General features: G+C 59.4%; 1 protein-coding gene across 1 annotated transcript in view; it reads right to left on the bottom strand.

Moving 5' to 3' along the window:
* The window catches only part of PLEC (plectin), a 479,139-nt gene extending 462,983 nt beyond the window's left edge, over positions 1–16,156 (bottom strand). The window contains exon 1 of the mRNA XM_073680149.1: positions 15,937–16,156. Coding sequence (XP_073536250.1) covers positions 15,937–16,150 — 214 coding nt within the window. The 5' untranslated portion in view covers positions 16,151–16,156. The remainder of the gene's footprint in view (positions 1–15,936) is intronic.
* Between the last annotated feature and the right edge of the window lie 3,875 nt (positions 16,157–20,031).

Here is a 20,031-nt window from a genome sequence, read left to right on the forward strand (position 1 = left end):
CGCGGGCAGGGTCCTCGCTCCACCATACCGCTGCACGACCAGCTCTACCCTCACCTACTGTATCCTCACCCATCCCCTGTAGACTGTGAGTCCTCGCGGGCAGGGTCCTCGCTCCACCATACCGCTGCACGACCAGCTCTACCCTCACCTACTGTATCCTCACCCATCCCCTGTAGACTGTGAGCCCTACCGGGCAGGGTCCTCGCTCCACCATACCGCTGCACGACCAGCTCTACCTTCACCTCCTGTATCCTCACCCATCCCTTGTAGACTGTGAGCTCTCGGGTGCAGGGTCCTCGCTCCACCATACCGCTGCATGACCAGCTCTACCCTCACCTCCTGTATCCTCAGCCATCCCTTGTAGACTGTGAGCCCTCGTGGGCAGGGTCCTCTCTCCACCATACCGCTGTACGACCAGCTCTACCCTCACCTACTGTATCCTCACCCATCTCTTGTAGACTGTGAGCCCTCGTGGGCAGGGTCCTCTCTCCACCATACCGCTGCACGACCAGCTCTACCCTCACCTACTGTATCCTCACCCATCCCTTGTAGACTGTGAGCCCTCGCGGGCAGGGTCCTCTCTCCACCATACCGCTGCACGACCAGCTCTACCCTCACCTACTGTATCCTCACCCATCCCTTGTAGACTGTGAGCCCTCGTGGGCAGGGTCCTCTCTCCACCATACCGCTGCACGACCAGCTCTACCTTCACCTCCTGTATCCTCACCCATCCCTTGTAGACTGTGAGTCCTCGCGGGCAGGGTCCTCGCTCCACCATACCGCTGCACGGCCAGCTCTACCCTCACCTACTGTATCCTCACCCATCCCTTGTAGACTGTGAGCCCTCGCGGGCAGGGTCCTCGCTCCACCATACCGCTGCACGACCAGCTCTACCCTCACCTACTGTATCCTCACCCATCTCTTGTAGACTGTGAGCCCTCGTGGGCAGGGTCCTCTCTCCACCATACTGCTGCACGACCAGCTCTACCCTCACCTACTGTATCCTCACCCATCCCCTGTAGACTGTGAGTCCTCGCGGGCAGGGTCCTCGCTCCACCATACCGCTGCACGACCAGCTCTACCCTCACCTACTGTATCCTCACCCATCCCCTGTAGACTGTGAGCCCTCGCGGGCAGGGTCCTCGCTCCACCATACCGCTGCACGACCAGCTCTACCTTCACCTCCTGTATCCTCACCCATCCCTTGTAGGCTGTGAGCTCTCGGGTGCAGGGTCCTCGCTCCACCATACCGCTGCATGACCAGCTCTACCCTCACCTCCTGTATCCTCAGCCATCCCTTGTAGACTGTGAGCCCTCGTGGGCAGGGTCCTCTCTCCACCATACCGCTGTACGACCAGCTCTACCCTCACCTACTGTATCCTCACCCATCTCTTGTAGACTGTGAGCCCTCGTGGGCAGGGTCCTCTCTCCACCATACCGCTGCACGACCAGCTCTACCCTCACCTACTGTATCCTCACCCATCCCTTGTAGACTGTGAGCCCTCGCGGGCAGGGTCCTCTCTCCACCATACCGCTGCACGACCAGCTCTACCCTCACCTACTGTATCCTCACCCATCCCTTGTAGACTGTGAGCCCTCGTGGGCAGGGTCCTCTCTCCACCATACCGCTGCACGACCAGCTCTACCTTCACCTCCTGTATCCTCACCCATCCCTTGTAGACTGTGAGTCCTCGCGGGCAGGGTCCTCGCTCCACCATACCGCTGCACGACCAGCTCTACCCTCACCTACTGTATCCTCACCCATCCCTTGTAGACTGTGAGCCCTCGCGGGCAGGGTCCTCGCTCCACCATACCGCTGCACGACCAGCTCTACCCTCACCTACTGTATCCTCACCCATCTCTTGTAGACTGTGAGCCCTCGTGGGCAGGGTCCTCTCTCCACCATACCGCTGCACGACCAGCTCTACCCTCACCTACTGTATCCTCACCCATCCCTTGTAGACTGTGAGCCCTCGCGGGCAGGGTCCTCTCTCCACCATAACGCTGCACGACCAGCTCTACCCTCACCTACTGTATCCTCACCCATCCCTTGTAGACTGTGAGCCCTCGCGGGCAGGTTCCTCGCTCCACCATACTGCTGCACGACCAGCTCTACCTTCACCTCCTGTATCCTCACCCATCCCTTGTAGACTGTGAGCCCTCGCGGGCAGGGTCCTCGCTCCACCATACCACTGCACGACCAGCTCTGCCCTCACCTACTGTAACCTCACCCATCCCTTGTAGACTGTGAGTCCTCGCGGGCAGGGTCCTCGCTCCACCATACCGCTGCACGACCAGCTCTACCCTCACCTACTGTATCCTCACCCATCCCCTGTAGACTGTGAGTCCTCGCGGGCAGGGTCCTCGCTCCACCATACCGCTGCACGACCAGCTCTACCCTCACCTACTGTATCCTCACCCATCCCTTGTAGACTGTGAGCCCTCGCGGGCAGGGTCCTCGCTCCACCATACCGCTGCACGACCAGCTCTACCCTCACCTACTGTATCCTCACCCATCCCTTGTAGACTGTGAGCCCTCGCGGGCAGGGTCCTCTCTCCACCATACCGCCACACGACCAGCTCTACCCTCACCTACTGTATCCTCACTCATCCCTTGTAGACTGTGAGCCCTCGCGGGCAGGGTCCTCTCTCCACCATACCGCTGCACGACCAGCTCTACCCTCACCTACTGTATCCTCACCCATCTCTTGTAGACTGTGAGCCCTCGTGGGCAGGGTCCTCTCTCCATCATACCGCTGCACGACCAGCTCTACCCCCACCTACTGTATCCTCACCCATCCCTTGTAGGTTGTGAGCCCTCGCAGGCAGGGTCCTCGCTCCACCATACCGCTGCATGACCAGCTCTACCCTCACCTCCTATATCCTCAGCCATCCCTTGTAGACTGTGAGCCCTCGTGGGCAGGGTCCTCGCTCCACCATACAGCTGCACGACCAGCTCTACCCTCACCTACTGTATCCTCACCCATCTCTTGTAGACTGTGAGCCCTCGTGGGCAGGGTCCTCTCTCCACCATACCGCTGCACGACCAGCTCTACCCCCACCTACTGTATCCTCACCCATCCCTTGTAGGTTGTGAACCCTCGCAGGCAGGGTCCTCGCTCCACCATACCGCTGCATGACCAGCTCTACCCTCACCTCCTGTATCCTCAGCCATCCCTTGTAGACTGTGAGCCCTCGTGGGCAGGGTCCTCTCTCCACCATACCGCTGTACGACCAGCTCTACCCTCACCTACTGTATCCTCACCCATCTCTTGTAGACTGTGAGCCCTCGTGGGCAGGGTCCTCTCTCCACCATATCGCTGCACGACCAGCTCTACCCCCACCTACTGTATCCTCACCCATCCCCTGTAGACTGTGAGCCCTCGGGGGCAGTATCCTCGCCCCACCATACCGCTGCACGACCAGCTCTACCCTCACCTACTGTATCCTCACCCATCCCTTGTAGACTGTGAGCCCTCGCGGGCAGGGTCCTCTCTCCACCATACCGCTGCACGACCAGCTCTACCCTCACCTACTGTATCCTCACCCATCCCTTGTAGACTGTGAGCCCTCGCGGGCAGGGTCCTCTCTCCACCATACCGCTGCACGACCAGCTCTACCCTCACCTACTGTATCCTCACCCATCCCTTGTAGACTGTGAGTCCTCGCGGGCAGGGTCCTCGCTCCACCATACCGCTGCACGACCAGCTCTACCCTCACCTACTGTATCCTCACCCATCCCTTGTAGACTGTGAGCCCTCGCGGGCAGGGTCCTCGCTCCACCATACCGCTGCACGACCAGCTCTACCCTCACCTACTGTATCCTCACCCATCTCTTGTAGACTGTGAGCCCTCGTGGGCAGGGTCCTCTCTCCACCATACCGCTGCACGACCAGCTCTACCCTCACCTACTGTATCCTCACCCATCCCTTGTAGACTGTGAGCCCTCGCGGGCAGGGTCCTCTCTCCACCATAACGCTGCACGACCAGCTCTACCCTCACCTACTGTATCCTCACCCATTCCTTGTAGACTGTGAGCCTTCGCGGGCAGGGTCCTCGCTCCACCATACTGCTGCACGACCAGCTCTACCTTCACCTCCTGTATCCTCACCCATCCCTTGTAGACTGTGAGCCCTCGCGGGCAGGGTCCTCGCTCCACCATACCACTGCACGACCAGCTCTGCCCTCACCTACTGTAACCTCACCCATCCCTTGTAGACTGTGAGCCCTCGCGGGCAGGGTCCTCGCTCTACCATACCGCTGCACGACCAGCTCTACCCTCACCTACTGTATCCTCACCCATCCCTTGTAGACTGTGAGCCCTCGCGGGCAGGGTCCTCTCTCCACCATACCGCCACACGACCAGCTCTACCCTCACCTACTGTATCCTCACTCATCCCTTGTAGACTGTGAGCCCTCGCGGGCAGGGTCCTCTCTCCACCATACCGCTGCACGACCAGCTCTACCCTCACCTACTGTATCCTCACCCATCTCTTGTAGACTGTGAGCCCTCGTGGGCAGGGTCCTCTCTCCATCATACCGCTGCACGACCAGCTCTACCCCCACCTACTGTATCCTCACCCATCCCTTGTAGACTGTGAGCCCTCGCGGGCAGGGTCCTCGCTCCACCATACCGCTGCATGACCAGCTCTACCCTCACCTCCTATATCCTCAGCCATCCCTTGTAGACTGTGAGCCCTCGTGGGCAGGGTCCTCGCTCCACCATACAGCTGCACGACCAGCTCTACCCTCACCTACTGTATCCTCACCCATCTCTTGTAGACTGTGAGCCCTCGTGGGCAGGGTCCTCTCTCCACCATACCGCTGCACGACCAGCTCTACCCCCACCTACTGTATCCTCACCCATCCCTTGTAGGTTGTGAGCCCTCGCAGGCAGGGTCCTCGCTCCACCATACCGCTGCATGACCAGCTCTACCCTCACCTCCTATATCCTCAGCCATCCCTTGTAGACTGTGAGCCCTCGTGGGCAGGGTCCTCGCTCCACCATACAGCTGCACGACCAGCTCTACCCTCACCTACTGTATCCTCACCCATCTCTTGTAGACTGTGAGCCCTCGTGGGCAGGGTCCTCTCTCCACCATACCGCTGCACGACCAGCTCTACCCCCACCTATTGTATCCTCACCCATCCCTTGTAGGTTGTGAGCCCTCGCAGGCAGGGTCCTCGCTCCACCATACCGCTGCATGACCAGCTCTACCCTCACCTCCTGTATCCTCAGCCATCCCTTGTAGACTGTGAGCCCTCGTGGGCAGGGTCCTCTCTCCACCATACCGCTGTACGACCAGCTCTACCCTCACCTACTGTATCCTCACCCATCTCTTGTAGACTGTGAGCCCTCGTGGGCAGGGTCCTCTCTCCACCATACCGCTGCACGACCAGCTCTACCCTCACCTACTGTATCCTCACCCATCCCTTGTAGACTGTGAGCCCTCGCGGGCAGGGTCCTCTCTCCACCATACCGCTGCACGACCAGCTCTACCCTCACCTACTGTATCCTCACCCATCCCTTGTAGACTGTGAGCCCTCGTGGGCAGGGTCCTCTCTCCACCATACCGCTGCACGACCAGCTCTACCTTCACCTCCTGTATCCTCACCCATCCCTTGTAGACTGTGAGTCCTCGCGGGCAGGGTCCTCGCTCCACCATACCGCTGCACGACCAGCTCTACCCTCACCTACTGTATCCTCACCCATCCCTTGTAGACTGTGAGCCCTCGCGGGCAGGGTCCTCGCTCCACCATACCGCTGCACGACCAGCTCTACCCTCACCTACTGTATCCTCACCCATCTCTTGTAGACTGTGAGCCCTCGTGGGCAGGGTCCTCTCTCCACCATACCGCTGCACGACCAGCTCTACCCTCACCTACTGTATCCTCACCCATCCCTTGTAGACTGTGAGCCCTCGCGGGCAGGGTCCTCTCTCCACCATACCGCTGCACGACCAGCTCTACCTTCACCTCCTGTATCCTCACAAATCCCTTGTAGACTGTGAGCCCTCGCGGGCAGGGTCCTCGCTCCACCATACCGCTGCACGACCAGCTCTACCCTCACCTACTGTATCCTCACCCATCCCCTGTAGACTGTGAGCCCTCGCGGGCAGGGTCCTCTCTCCACCATACCGCTGCACGACCAGCTCTACCCTCACCTACTGTATCCTCACCCATCCCCTGTAGACTGTGAGCCCTCGCAGGCAGGGTCCTCGCTCCACCATACCGCTGCATGACCAGCTCTACCCTCACCTCCTGTATCCTCACCCATCCCTTGTATACTGTGAGCCCTCGCGGGCAGGGTCCTCACTCCACCATACCGCTGCACGACCAGTTCTGCCCTCACCTCCTGTATCCTCACCCATCCCTTGTAGACTGTGAGCCCTCGCTGGCAGGGTCCTCTCTCCACCATACCGCTGCACGACCAGTTCTGCCCTCACCTCCTGTATCCTCACCCATCCCTTGTAGACTGTGAGCCCTCGCGGGCAGGGTCCTCACTCCACCATACCGCTGCACGACCAGTTCTGCCCTCACCTCCTGTATCCTCACCCATCCCTTGTAGATTGTGAGCCCTCGCTGGCAGGGTCCTCTCTCCACCATACCGCTGCACGACCAGTTCTGCCCTCACCTCCTGTATCCTCACCCATCCCTTGTAGACTGTGAGCCCTCGCGGGCCGGGTCCTCGCTCCACCATACCGCTGCACGACCAGTTCTACCCTCACCTCCTGTATCCTCACCCATCCCTTGTAGACTGTGAGCCCTCGCTGGCAGGGTCCTCGCTCCACCATACCGCTGCACGATCAGCTCTACCCTCACCTACTGTATCCTCACCCATCCCTTGTAGACTGTGAGCCCTCGTGGGCAGGGTCCTCTCTCCACCATACCGCTGCACGACCAGCTCTATCCTCACCTACTGTATCCTCACCCATCCCTTGTAGACTGTGAGCCCTCGGGGACAGGGTCCTCGCTCCACCATACCGCAGCATGACCAGCTCTACCCTCACCTACTGTATCCTCACCCATCCCTTGTAGACTGTGAGCACTCGCGGGCAGAGTCCTCGCTCCACCATACCGCTGCAGGATCAGCTCTACCCTCACCTACTGTATCCTCACCCATCCCTTGTAGACTGTGAGCCCTCGCGGGCAGGGTCCTCGCTCCACCATACCGCTGCACGACCAGCTCTACCCTCACCCACTGTATCCTCACCCATCCCTTGTAGATTGTGAGCCCTCGCGGGCAGAGTCCTCGCTCCACCATACCGCTGCAGGATCAGCTCTACCCTCACCTACTGTATCCTCACCCATCCCTTGTAGACTGTGAGCACTCGCGGGCAGAGTCCTCACTCCACCATACCGCTGCAGGATCAGCTCTACCCTCACCTACTGTATCCTCACCCATCCCTTGTAGATTGTGAGCCCTCGCGGGCAGGGTCCTGTCTCCACCATACCGCTGCACGACCAGCTCTACCCTCACCCACTGTATCCTCACCCATCCCTTGTAGATTGTGAGCCCTCGCGGGCAGGGTCCTCGCTCCACCATACCGCTGCATGACCAGCTCTGTCCTCACCTACTGTATTCTCACCCATCCCCTGTAGACTGTGAGCCCTCGCGGGCAGGGTCCTCACTCCACCATACCGCTGCATGACCAGCTCTGTCCTCACCTACTGTATCCTCACCCATCCCCTGTAGACTGAGCCCTCACGGGCAGGGTCCTCTCTCCACCATACTGCTCCACGACCAGCTCTGCCCTCACCTACTGTATCCTCACCCATCCCCTGTAGATTGTGAGCCCTCGTGGGCAGGGTCCTCTCTCCACCATACCGCTGCACGATCAGCTCTACCCCCATCTATTGTATCATTACCCATCCCTTGTAGACTGTGAGCCCTCACGGGCAGGGTCCTCGCTCCACCATACCGCTGCACCACCAGCTCTGCCCTCACCTACTGTATCCTCACCCATCCCTTGTAGACTGTGAGCCCTCACAGGCAGGGTCCTCGCTCCACCATACCGCTGCACCACCAGCTCTGCCCTCACCTACTGTATCCTCACCCATCCCCTGTAGACTGTGAGCCCTCACAGGCAGGGTCCTCGCTCCACCATACCTCTGCACGACCAGCTCTGCCCTCACCTACTGTATCCTCACCCATCCCCTGTAGACTGTGAGCCCTCGCGGGCAGGGTCCTCGCTCCACCATACCGCTCTACGACCAGCTCTACCCTCACCTACTGTATCCTCACCCATCCCCTGTAGACTGTGAGCCCCCGCGGGCAGGGTCCTCTCTCCACCATACTGCTGTACGACCAGCTCTACCCTCACCTACTGTATCCTCACCCATCCCTTGTAGATTGTGAGTCCTCGCGGGCAGGGTCCTCGCTCCACCAGCTCTACCCTCACCTACTGTATCCTCACCCATCCCCTGTAGATTGTGAGCCCTCGTGGGCAGGGTCCTCGCTCCACCATACCGCTGCACGACCAGCTCTATCCTCACCTACTGTATCCTCACCCATCCCCTGTAGATTGTGAGCCCTCGTGGGCAGGGTCCTCGCTCCACCATACCGCTCCACGACCAGCTCTACCCTCACCTACTGTATCCTCACCCATCCCTTGAAGACTGTGAGCCCTCGCAGGCAGGGTCCTCTCTCCACCATACCGCTGCACGACCAGCTCTACCCTCACCTACTGTATCCTCACCCATCCCCTGTAGACTGTGAGCCCTCGCGGGCAGGGTCCTCACTCCACCATACCGCTGCACGACCAGCTCTACCCTCACCTACTGTATCCTCACCCATCCCTTGTAGACTGTGAGCCCTCGCAGGCAGGGTCCTCTCTCCACCATACCGCTGCACGACCAGCTCTACCCTCACCTACTGTATCCTCACCCATCCCCTGTAGACTGTGAGCCCTCGCGGGCAGGGTCCTCGCTACACCATACTGCTCCACGACCAGCTCTACCCTCACCTACTGTATCCTCACCCATCCCCTGTAGACTGTGAGCCCTCGCGGGCAGGGTCCTCGCTTCACCATACCGCTGTACGACCAGCTCTACCCTCACCTCCTGTATCCTCACCCATCCCTTGTAGACTGTGAGCCCTCGCGGGCAGGATCCTCGCTACACTATACCTCTGCACGACCAGCTCTACCCTCACCTACTGTATCCTCACCCATCCCTTGTAGACTGTGAGCCCTCGCGGGCAGGATCCTCGCTACACTATACCTCTGCACGACCAGCTCTACCCTCACCTACTGTATCCTCACCCATCCCTTGTAGATTGTGAGTCCTCGCGGGCAGGGTCCTAGCTCCACCATACCGCTGCACGACCAGCTCTACCCTCACCTACTGTATCCTCACCCATCCCTTGTAGATTGTGAGTCCTCGCGGGCAGGGTCCTAGCTCCACCATACCGCTGTACGACCAGCTCTACCCTCACCTCCTGTATCCTCACCCATCCCTTGTAGACTGTGAGCCCTCGCGGGCAGGATCCTCGCTCCACTATACCTCTGCACGACCAGCTCTACCCTCACCTACTGTATCCTCACCCATCCCTTGTAGACTGTGAGCCCTCGCGGGCAGGATCCTCGCTCCACTATACCTCTGCACGACCAGCTCTACCCTCACCTACTGTATCCTCACCCATCCCTTGTAGATTGTGAGTCCTCGCGGGCAGGGTCCTAGCTCCACCATACAGCTGCACGACCTCCTCTACCCTCCCCTACTGTATCCTCACCCATCCCTTGTAGATTGTGAGTCCTCGCGGGCCGGGTCCTCGCTCCACCATACCGCTGCACGACCAGCTCTACCCTCACCTACTGTATCCTCACCCATCCCTTGTAGACTGTGAGCCCTCGCGGGCAGGGTCCTCTCTCCACCATACCGCTCCACGACCAGCTCTACCCTCACCTACTGTATCCTCACCCATCCCTTGTAGATTGTGAGCCCTCGCGGGCAGGGTCCTCTCTCCACCATACCGCTGCATGACCAGCTCTACCCTCACCTACTGTATCCTCACCCATCCCTTGTAGATTGTGAGCCCTCGCGGGCAGGGTCCTCTCTCCACCATACCGCTGCATGACCAGCTCTACCCTCACCTACTGTATCCTCACACATCCCTTGTAGATTGTGAGTCCTCGCGGGCAGGGTCCTCGCTCCACCATACCGCTGTACGACCAGCTCTACCCTCACCTACTGTATCCTCACCCATCCCTTGTAGACTGTGAGCCCTCACGGGCAGGGTCCTCGCTCCACCATACCGCTGCACGACCAGCTCTACCCCCACCTACTGTATCCTCACCCATCCCTTGTAGACTGTGAACCCTCGCGGGCAGGGTCCTCGCTCCACCATACCACTGTACGACCAGCTCTACCCTCACCTACTGTATCCTCACCCATCCCTTGTAGACTGTGAGCCCTCGCGGGCAGGGTCCTCGCTCCACCATACCGATGCACGATCAGCTCTGCCCTCACCTACTGTATCCTCACCCATCCCCTGTAGACTGTGAGCCCTCGCGGGCAGGGTCCTCGCTCCACCATACCGCTGCACGACCAGCTCTACCCTCACCTCCTGTATCCTCACCGATCCCTTGTAGACTGTGAGCCCTCGCGGGCAGGGTCCTCTTCCCACCATACCACTACACGACCAGCTCTACCCTCACCTACTGTATCCTCACCCATCCCTTGTAGACTGTGAGCCCTCGCGGGCAGGGTCCTCGCTCTACCATACCACTGTACGACCAGCTCTACCCTCACCTACTGTATCCTCACCCATCCCCTGTAGACTGTGAGCCCTCGCGGGCAGGGTCCTCTTCCCACCATACCACTACACGACCAGCTCTATCCTCACCTACTGTATCCTCACCCATCCCTTGTAGACTGTGAGCCCTCGCGGGCAGGGTCCTCGCTCCACCATACCACTGCACGGCCAGCTCTACCCTCACCTACTGTATCCTCACCCATCCCTTGTAGACTGTGAGCCCTCGCGGGCAGGGTCCTCGCTCCACCATACCACTACACGACCAGCTCTACCCTCACCTACTGTATCCTCACCCATCCCTTGTAGACTGTGAGCCCCCGCGGGCAGGGTCCTCTCTCCACCATACTGCTGTACGACCAGCTCTACCCTCACCTACTGTATCCTCACCCATCCCTTGTAGATTGTGAGTCCTCGCGGGCAGGGTCCTCGCTCCACCAGCTCTACCCTCACCTACTGTATCCTCACCCATCCCCTGTAGATTGTGAGCCCTCGTGGGCAGGGTCCTCGCTCCACCATACCGCTGCACGACCAGCTCTATCCTCACCTACTGTATCCTCACCCATCCCCTGTAGATTGTGAGCCCTCGTGGGCAGGGTCCTCACTCCACCATACCGCTCCACGACCAGCTCTACCCTCACCTACTGTATCCTCACCCATCCCTTGTAGACTGTGAGCCCTCGCAGGCAGGGTCCTCTCTCCACCATACCGCTGCACGACCAGCTCTACCCTCACCTACTGTATCCTCACCCATCCCCTGTAGACTGTGAGCCCTCGCGGGCAGGGTCCTCGCTACACCATACTGCTCCACGACCAGCTCTACCCTCACCTACTGTATCCTCACCCATCCCCTGTAGACTGTGAGCCCTCGCGGGCAGGGTCCTCGCTTCACCATACCGCTGTACGACCAGCTCTACCCTCACCTCCTGTATCCTCACCCATCCCTTGTAGACTGTGAGCCCTCGCGGGCAGGATCCTCGCTACACTATACCTCTGCACGACCAGCTCTACCCTCACCTACTGTATCCTCACCCATCCCTTGTAGATTGTGAGTCCTCGCGGGCAGGGTCCTAGCTCCACCATACCGCTGCACGACCAGCTCTACCCTCACCTACTGTATCCTCACCCATCCCTTGTAGATTGTGAGTCCTCGCGGGCAGGGTCCTAGCTCCACCATACCGCTGTACGACCAGCTCTACCCTCACCTCCTGTATCCTCACCCATCCCTTGTAGACTGTGAGCCCTCGCGGGCAGGATCCTCGCTCCACTATACCTCTGCACGACCAGCTCTACCCTCACCTACTGTATCCTCACCCATCCCTTGTAGACTGTGAGCCCTCGCGGGCAGGATCCTCGCTCCACTATACCTCTGCACGACCAGCTCTACCCTCACCTACTGTATCCTCACCCATCCCTTGTAGATTGTGAGTCCTCGCGGGCAGGGTCCTAGCTCCACCATACAGCTGCACGACCTCCTCTACCCTCCCCTACTGTATCCTCACCCATCCCTTGTAGACTGTGAGCCCTCGCGGGCAGGGTCCTCGCTCCACCATACCGCTGCACGACCAGCTCTACCCTCACCTACTGTATCCTCACCCATCCCTTGTAGACTGTGAGCCCTCGCGGGCAGGGTCCTCTCTCCACCATACCGCTCCACGACCAGCTCTACCCTCACCTACTGTATCCTCACCCATCCCTTGTAGATTGTGAGCCCTCGCGGGCAGGGTCCTCTCTCCACCATACCGCTGCATGACCAGCTCTACCCTCACCTACTGTATCCTCACCCATCCCTTGTAGATTGTGAGCCCTCGCGGGCAGGGTCCTCTCTCCACCATACCGCTGCATGACCAGCTCTACCCTCACCTACTGTATCCTCACACATCCCTTGTAGATTGTGAGTCCTCGCGGGCAGGGTCCTCGCTCCACCATACCGCTGTACGACCAGCTCTACCCTCACCTACTGTATCCTCACCCATCCCTTGTAGACTGTGAGCCCTCACGGGCAGGGTCCTCGCTCCACCATACCGCTGCACGACCAGCTCTACCCCCACCTACTGTATCCTCACCCATCCCTTGTAGACTGTGAACCCTCGCGGGCAGGGTCCTCGCTCCACCATACCACTGTACGACCAGCTCTACCCTCACCTACTGTATCCTCACCCATCCCTTGTAGACTGTGAGCCCTCGCGGGCAGGGTCCTCGCTCCACCATACCGATGCACGATCAGCTCTGCCCTCACCTACTGTATCCTCACCCATCCCCTGTAGACTGTGAGCCCTCGCGGGCAGGGTCCTCGCTCCACCATACCGCTGCACGACCAGCTCTACCCTCACCTCCTGTATCCTCACCGATCCCTTGTAGACTGTGAGCCCTCGCGGGCAGGGTCCTCTTCCCACCATACCACTACACGACCAGCTCTACCCTCACCTACTGTATCCTCACCCATCCCTTGTAGACTGTGAGCCCTCGCGGGCAGGGTCCTCGCTCCACCATACCACTGCACGGCCAGCTCTACCCTCACCTACTGTATCCTCACCCATCCCTTGTAGACTGTGAGCCCTCGCGGGCAGGGTCCTCGCTCCACCATACCACTACACGACCAGCTCTACCCTCACCTACTGTATCCTCACCCATCCCTTGTAGACTGTGAGCCCTCGCGGGCAGGGTCCTCGCTCCACCATACCGATGCACGATCAGCTCTGCCCTCACCTACTGTATCCTCACCCATCCCCTGTAGACTGTGAGCCCTCGCGGGCAGGGTCCTCGCTCCACCATACCGCTGCACGACCAGCTCTGCCCTCACCTACTGTATCCTCACCCATCCCCTGTAGAGTGTGAGCCCTCGCGGGCAGGGTCCTCTTCCCACCATACCGCTGCACGACCAGCTCTACCCTCACCTACTGTATCCTCACCCATCCCTTGTAGACTGTGAGCCCTCGCGGGCAGGGTCCTCGCTCCACCATACCACTGTACGACCAGCTCTACCCTCACCTACTGTATCCTCACCCATCCCCTGTAGACTGTGAGCCCTCGCGGGCAGGGTCCTCTTCCCACCATACCACTACACGACCAGCTCTATCCTCACCTACTGTATCCTCACCCATCCCTTGTAGACTGTGAGCCCTCGCGGGCAGGGTCCTCGCTCCACCATACCGCTGCACGACCAGCTCTACCCTCACCTACTGTATCCTCACCCATCCCTTGTAGACTGTGAGCCCTCGCAGGCAGAGTCCTCGCTCCACCATACCGCTGTACGACCAGCTCTACCCTCACCTACTGTATCCTCACCCATCCCCTGTAGACTGTGAGCCCTCGCGGGCAGGGTCCTCTTCCCACCATACCGCTGCAGGATCAGCTCTACCCTCACCTACTGTATCCTCACCCATCCCTTGTAGACTGTGAGCCCTCGCGGGCAGGGTCATCGCTCCACCATACCGATGCACGATCAGCTCTGCCCTCACCTACTGTATCCTCACCCATCCCCTGTAGACTGTGAGCCCTCGCGGGCAGGGTCCTCGCTCCACCATACCGCTGCACGACCAGCTCTACCCCCACCTACTGTATCCTCACCCATCCCCTGTAGAGTGTGAGCCCTCGCGGGCAGGGTCCTCTTCCCACCATACCGCTGCACGACCAGCTCTACCCTCACCTACTGTATCCTCACCCATCCCTTGTAGACTGTGAGCCCTCGCGGGCAGAGTCCTCGCTCCACCATACCGCTGCACGACCAGCTCTACCCTCACCTACTGTATCCTCACCCATCCCCTGTAGACTGTGAGCCCTCGCGGGCAGGGTCCTCTCTCCACCATACCGCTGCACGACCAGCTCTACCCTCACCCATCCCTTGTAGACTGTGAGCCCTCGCGGGCAGGGTCCTCGCTCCACCATACCGCTGCACGACCAGCTCTACCCTCACCTACTGTATCCTCACCCATCCCTTGTAGACTGTGAGCCCTCGCGGGCAGGGTCCTCGCTCCACCATACCGCTGCACGACCAGCTCTACCCTCACCTACTGTATCCTCACCCATCCCTTGTAGACTGTGAGCCCTCGCGAGCAGGGTCCTCTCTCCACCATACCGCTGCACGACCAGCTCTACCCTCATCTACTGTATCCTCACCCATCCCCTGTAGACTGTGAGCCCTCGCGAGCAGGGTCCTCTCTCCACCATACCGCTGCACGACCAGCTCTACCCTCACCTACTGTATCCTCACCCATCCCCTGTAGATTGTGAGCCCTCGCGGGCAGGGTCCTCTCTCCACCATACCGCTGCACGACCAGCTCTACCCTCACCTACTGTATCTTCACCCCTCCCTTGTAGGCTGTGAGCCCTCGCAGGCAGGGTCCTCTCTCCACCATACCGCTGTACGACCAGCTCTACCCTCACCTACTGTATCCTCACCCATCCCTTGTAGACTGTGAGCCCTCGCGGGCAGGGTCCTCGCTCCACCATACCGCTGTACGACCAGCTCTACCCTCACCTACTGTATCCTCACCCATCCCCTGTAGACTGTGAGCCCTCGCGGGCAGGGTCCTCGCTCCACCATACCGCTGCACGACCAGCTCTACCCCCACCTACTGTATCCTCACCCATCCCCTGTAGACTGTGAGCCCTCGCGGGCAGGGTCCTCCCTCCTTCTGTACCAGTCGCTGACTCGTTTTGTTAAAGATCATTGTAATTGTTTGTGTTATATAGACCCCGATCACATGTAAAGCGTCATGGAATAAATGGCGCTATAATAATAATATGATCAGTAATACACCCCGCTGCCCCCCGACCACAGAGAGTGGAATAAAGACCCCAATACGATCAGTAATACACAACGCTGCCCCCCGACCACAGAGAGAGGAATAAAGACCCCAATACGATCAGTAATACACCCCCCATGAAGAAAATCACTACACTCATGTGATAATGAGTGCTAACTGCAGCACAGAGGATTTTAGAGAAATCAATAAAACATCACAGGAACAAAACCACAGAATACACATTGCTGCATACCTGAGGAGCTATCTGCAGCACAGAGGACTTCAGACAATGACTTGTGACTAGATCAGTGGGGGAGGGGAGTCATGGGAGGACGGATGGGCCATTACTCAGCCTCCAGCAGCACAGAGGACTAGAGGCAGTGATGTGTGTGACGCCGCTGGTCGCCTGCAGGACGTTGGGGGCGCTGTTCTTACCTGCTATCCGGATCACCGCCCTCTCGGCTGCGTCCAGCACGGTGCCCCCTCCTGAGGTGGACGACGACCTCTTCACCCGCTGGTTCTTGCACAGGTTCCAGGGCAGGGTGTCTCCGGGGTTGGGGGAGCCACTGCTGGCGCTGGAGCTGTCCTCCGCCATCCGCTCCTTCCTGTCCTCCGCCATCCGCGTCCGCTCCTTCCTGTCCAGAGACATCAGCTCCTGGAAGACAAGAGCTGCCATTATATGCGGTTCAGCGGAAACACCGATCCATCCCGCTGCCACAGCTGGCGGCTCGTTCCAATGTATCAGCCGGGCGTCCAGGGCAGGAGAGCCCTCAGCTGTGGCAGCCTGATACACTGCAACGAGCCCTCAGCTGTGACAGCCTGATACACTGCAACGAGCCCTCAGCTGTGACAGCCTGATACACTGCAACGAGCCCTCAGCTGTGACAGCCTGATACACTGCAACGAGCCCTCAGCTGTGACAGCCTGATACACTGCAACGAGCCCTCAGCTGTGACAGCCTGATACACTGCAACGAGCCCTCAGCTGTGACAGCCTGATACACTGCAACGAGCCCTCAGCTGTGACAGCCTGATACACTGCAACGAGCCCTCAGGTGTGACAGCCTGATATACTGCAACGAGCCCTCAGCTGTGACAGCCTGATACACTGCAACGAGCCCTCAGCTGTGACAGCCTGATACACTGCAACGAGCCCTCAGCTGTGACAGCCTGATACACTGCAACGAGCCCTCAGCTGTGACAGCCTGATACACTGCAACGAGCCCTCAGCTGTGGCAGCCTGATACACTGCAACGAGCCCTCAGGTGTGACAGCCTGATATACTGCAACGAGCCCTCAGCTGTGACAGCCTGATACACTGCAACGAGCCCTCAGCTGTGACAGCCTGATACACTGCAACGAGCCCTCAGCTGTGGCAGCCTCATACACTGCAACGAGCCCTCAGCTGTGGCAGCCTCATACACTGCAACGAGCCCTCAGCTGTGACAGCCTGATACACTGCAACGAGCCCTCAGCTGTGACAGCCTGATACACTGCAACGAGCCCTCAGCTGTGACAGCCTGATACACTGCAACGAGCCCTCAGCTGTGAGTGGGGCCGCTGATACAATGTAGAGCGGTCGGTGATGGGGGCTGGTGATACAATGTAGAGCGGTCGGTGATGGGGGGCTGGTGATACAATGTAGAGCGGTCGGTGATGGGGGCTGGTGATACAATGTAGAGCGGTCGGTGATGGGGGCTGGTGATACAATGTAGAGCGGTCGGTGATGGGGGCTGGTGATACAATGTAGAGCGGTCGGTGATGGGGGCTGGTGATACAATGTACAGCGGTCGGTGATGGGGGCTGGTGATACAATGTAGAGCGGTCGGTGATGGGGGGCTGGTGATACAATGTAGAGCGGTCGGTGATGGGGGCTGGTGATACAATGTAGAGCGGTCGGTGATGGGGGGCTGGTGATACAATGTAGAGCGGTCGGTGACGGGGGCTGGTGATACAATGTAGAGCGGTCGGTGATGGGGGCTGGTGATACAATGTAGAGCGGTCGGTGATGGGGGGCTGGTGATACAATGTAGAGCGGTCGGTGATGGGGGCTGGTGATACAATGTAGAGCGGTCGGTGATGGGGGGCTGGTGATACAATGTAGAGCGGTCAGTGATGGGGGGCTGGTGATACAATGTAGAGCGGTCGGTGATGGGGGGCTGGTGATACAATGTAGAGCGGTCGGTGATGGGGGGCTGGTGATACAATGTAGAGCGGTCGGTGATGGGGGCTGGTGATACAATGTAGAGCGGTCGGTGATGGGGGCTGGTGATACAATGTAGAGCGGTCGGTGATGGGGGGCTGGTGATACAATGTAGAGCGGTCGGTGATGGGGGGCTGGTGATACAATGTAGAGCGGTCGGTGATGGGGGCTGGTGATACAATGTAGAGCGGTCGGTGATGGGGGCTGGTGATACAATGTAGAGCGGTCGGTGATGGGGGGCTGGTGATACAATGAAGAGCGGTCGGTGATGGGGGCTGGTGATACAATGTACAGCGGTCGGTGATGGGGGGCTGGTGATACAAAGTACAGCGGTCGGTGATGGGGGGCTGGTGATACAATGTAGAACGGCCGGTGAAGGGGGGCTGGTGATACAATGTAGAGCGGTCTGTGATGGGGGGCTGGTGATACAATGTACAGCGGTCATTGATGGGGGGCTGGTGATACAATGTACAGCGGTCGGTGATGGGGGGCTGGTGATACAATGTAGAGCGGTCTGTGATGGGGGGCTGGTGATACAATGTACAGCGGTCATTGATGGGGGGCTGGTGATACAATGTAGAGCGGTCGGTGATGGGGGGCTGGTGATACAATGTACAGCGGTCGGTGATGGGGGCTGGTGATACAATGTACAGCGGTCATTGATGGGGGGCTGGTGATACAATGTACAGCGGTCATTGATGGGGGGCTGGGTGGTAGATGTTGGGGTCTCGCTCTCATACCGGTCATCATGGCAGAGAACTCTCTGAGAATCAGAATAAAACATGAAGATGCCGAGGCCACAAGAAGATGATCAGCGACACCTGACACTAAGCGGCTGCAGGGGGGCAAGAGCAGACAGCGGGAGGACAAGAAGGGGTCCGCTCAGCGCCATCCAGGGGTCGTCTGGTCACAATAGATGTATGAGTGCTGCCAGCATTGCTGCAGGTTACAGGGGTGGGGGGTCCGCCTGTCAGTGCTCAGACCATACACATTGCTGCAGAGGTTACAGGGGTGGGGGGTCCGCCTGTCAGTGTTCAGACCATACACATTGCTGCAGAGGTTACAGGGGTGGGGGGTCCGCCTGTCAGTGTTCAGACCATACACATTGCTGCAGAGGTTACAGGGGTGGGGGGTCCGCCTGTCAGTGCTCAGACCATACACATTGCTGCAGAGGTTACAGGGGTGGGGGGTCCGCCTGTCAGTGCTCAGACCATACACATTGCTGCAGAGGTTACAGGGGTGGGGGGTCCGCCTGTCACTGCTCAGACCATACACATTGCTGCAGAGGTTACAGGGGTGGGGGGTCCGCCTGTCACTGCTCAGACCATACACATTGCTGCAGAGGTTACAGGGGTGGGGGGTCCGCCTGTCACTGATCAGACCATACACATTGCTGCAGAGGTTACAGGGGTGGGGGGTCCGCCTGTCACTGATCAGACCATACACATTGCTGCAGAGGTTACAGGGGTGGGGGGTTAGCCTGTCAGTGCTCAGACCATACACATTGCTGCAGAGGTTACAGGGGTGGGGGGTCCGCCTGTCAGTGCTCAGACCATACACATTGCTGCAGAGGTTACAGGGGTGGGGGGTCCGCCTGTCAGTGCTCAGACCATACACATTGCTGCAGAGGTTACAGGGGTGGGGGGTCCGCCTGTCAGTGCTCAGACCATACACATTGCTGCAGAGGTTACAGGGGTGGGGGGTCCGCCTGTCACTGCTCAGACCATACACATTGCTGCAGAGGTTACAGGGGTGGGGGGTCCGCCTGTCAGTGCTCAGACCATACACATTACTGCAGAGGTTACAGGGGTGGGGGGTCCACCTGTCAGTGCTCAGACCATACACATTGCTGCAGAGGTTACAGGGGTGGGGGTCCGCCTGTCAGTACTCAGACCATACACATTGCTGCAGAGGTTACAGGGGTGGGGGGTCCGCCTGTCAGTGCTCAGACCATACACATTGCTGCAGAGGTTACAGGGTGGAGGGTCCGCCTGTCAGTGCTCAGACCATACACATTGCTGCAGAGGTTACAGGGGTGGGGGGTCCGCCTGTCAGTGCTCAGACCATACACATTGCTGCAGAGGTTACAGGGGTGGGGGGTCCGCCTGTCAGTACTCAGACCATACACATTGCTGCAGAGGTTACAGGGGTGGGGGGTCCGCCTGTCAGTGCTCAGACCATACACATTGCTGCAGAGGATACGGGGGAGGGGGTCCGCCTGTCATACCATACACCGCACACGGCACCACACTGCTCTGCATGGTGGTCGTCCCAGAAGGAAGCCTCTACTCAAGATGATGCACAAGAAAGCCGCAAACCCTGTGCTGA

This window comes from Phyllobates terribilis, unplaced genomic scaffold (assembly GCF_046119375.1).
Source record: "Phyllobates terribilis strain yellow unplaced genomic scaffold, ASM4611937v1 Scaffold_4__5_contigs__length_816908805, whole genome shotgun sequence".
NCBI classification, from domain to species: domain Eukaryota; kingdom Metazoa; phylum Chordata; class Amphibia; order Anura; family Dendrobatidae; genus Phyllobates; species Phyllobates terribilis.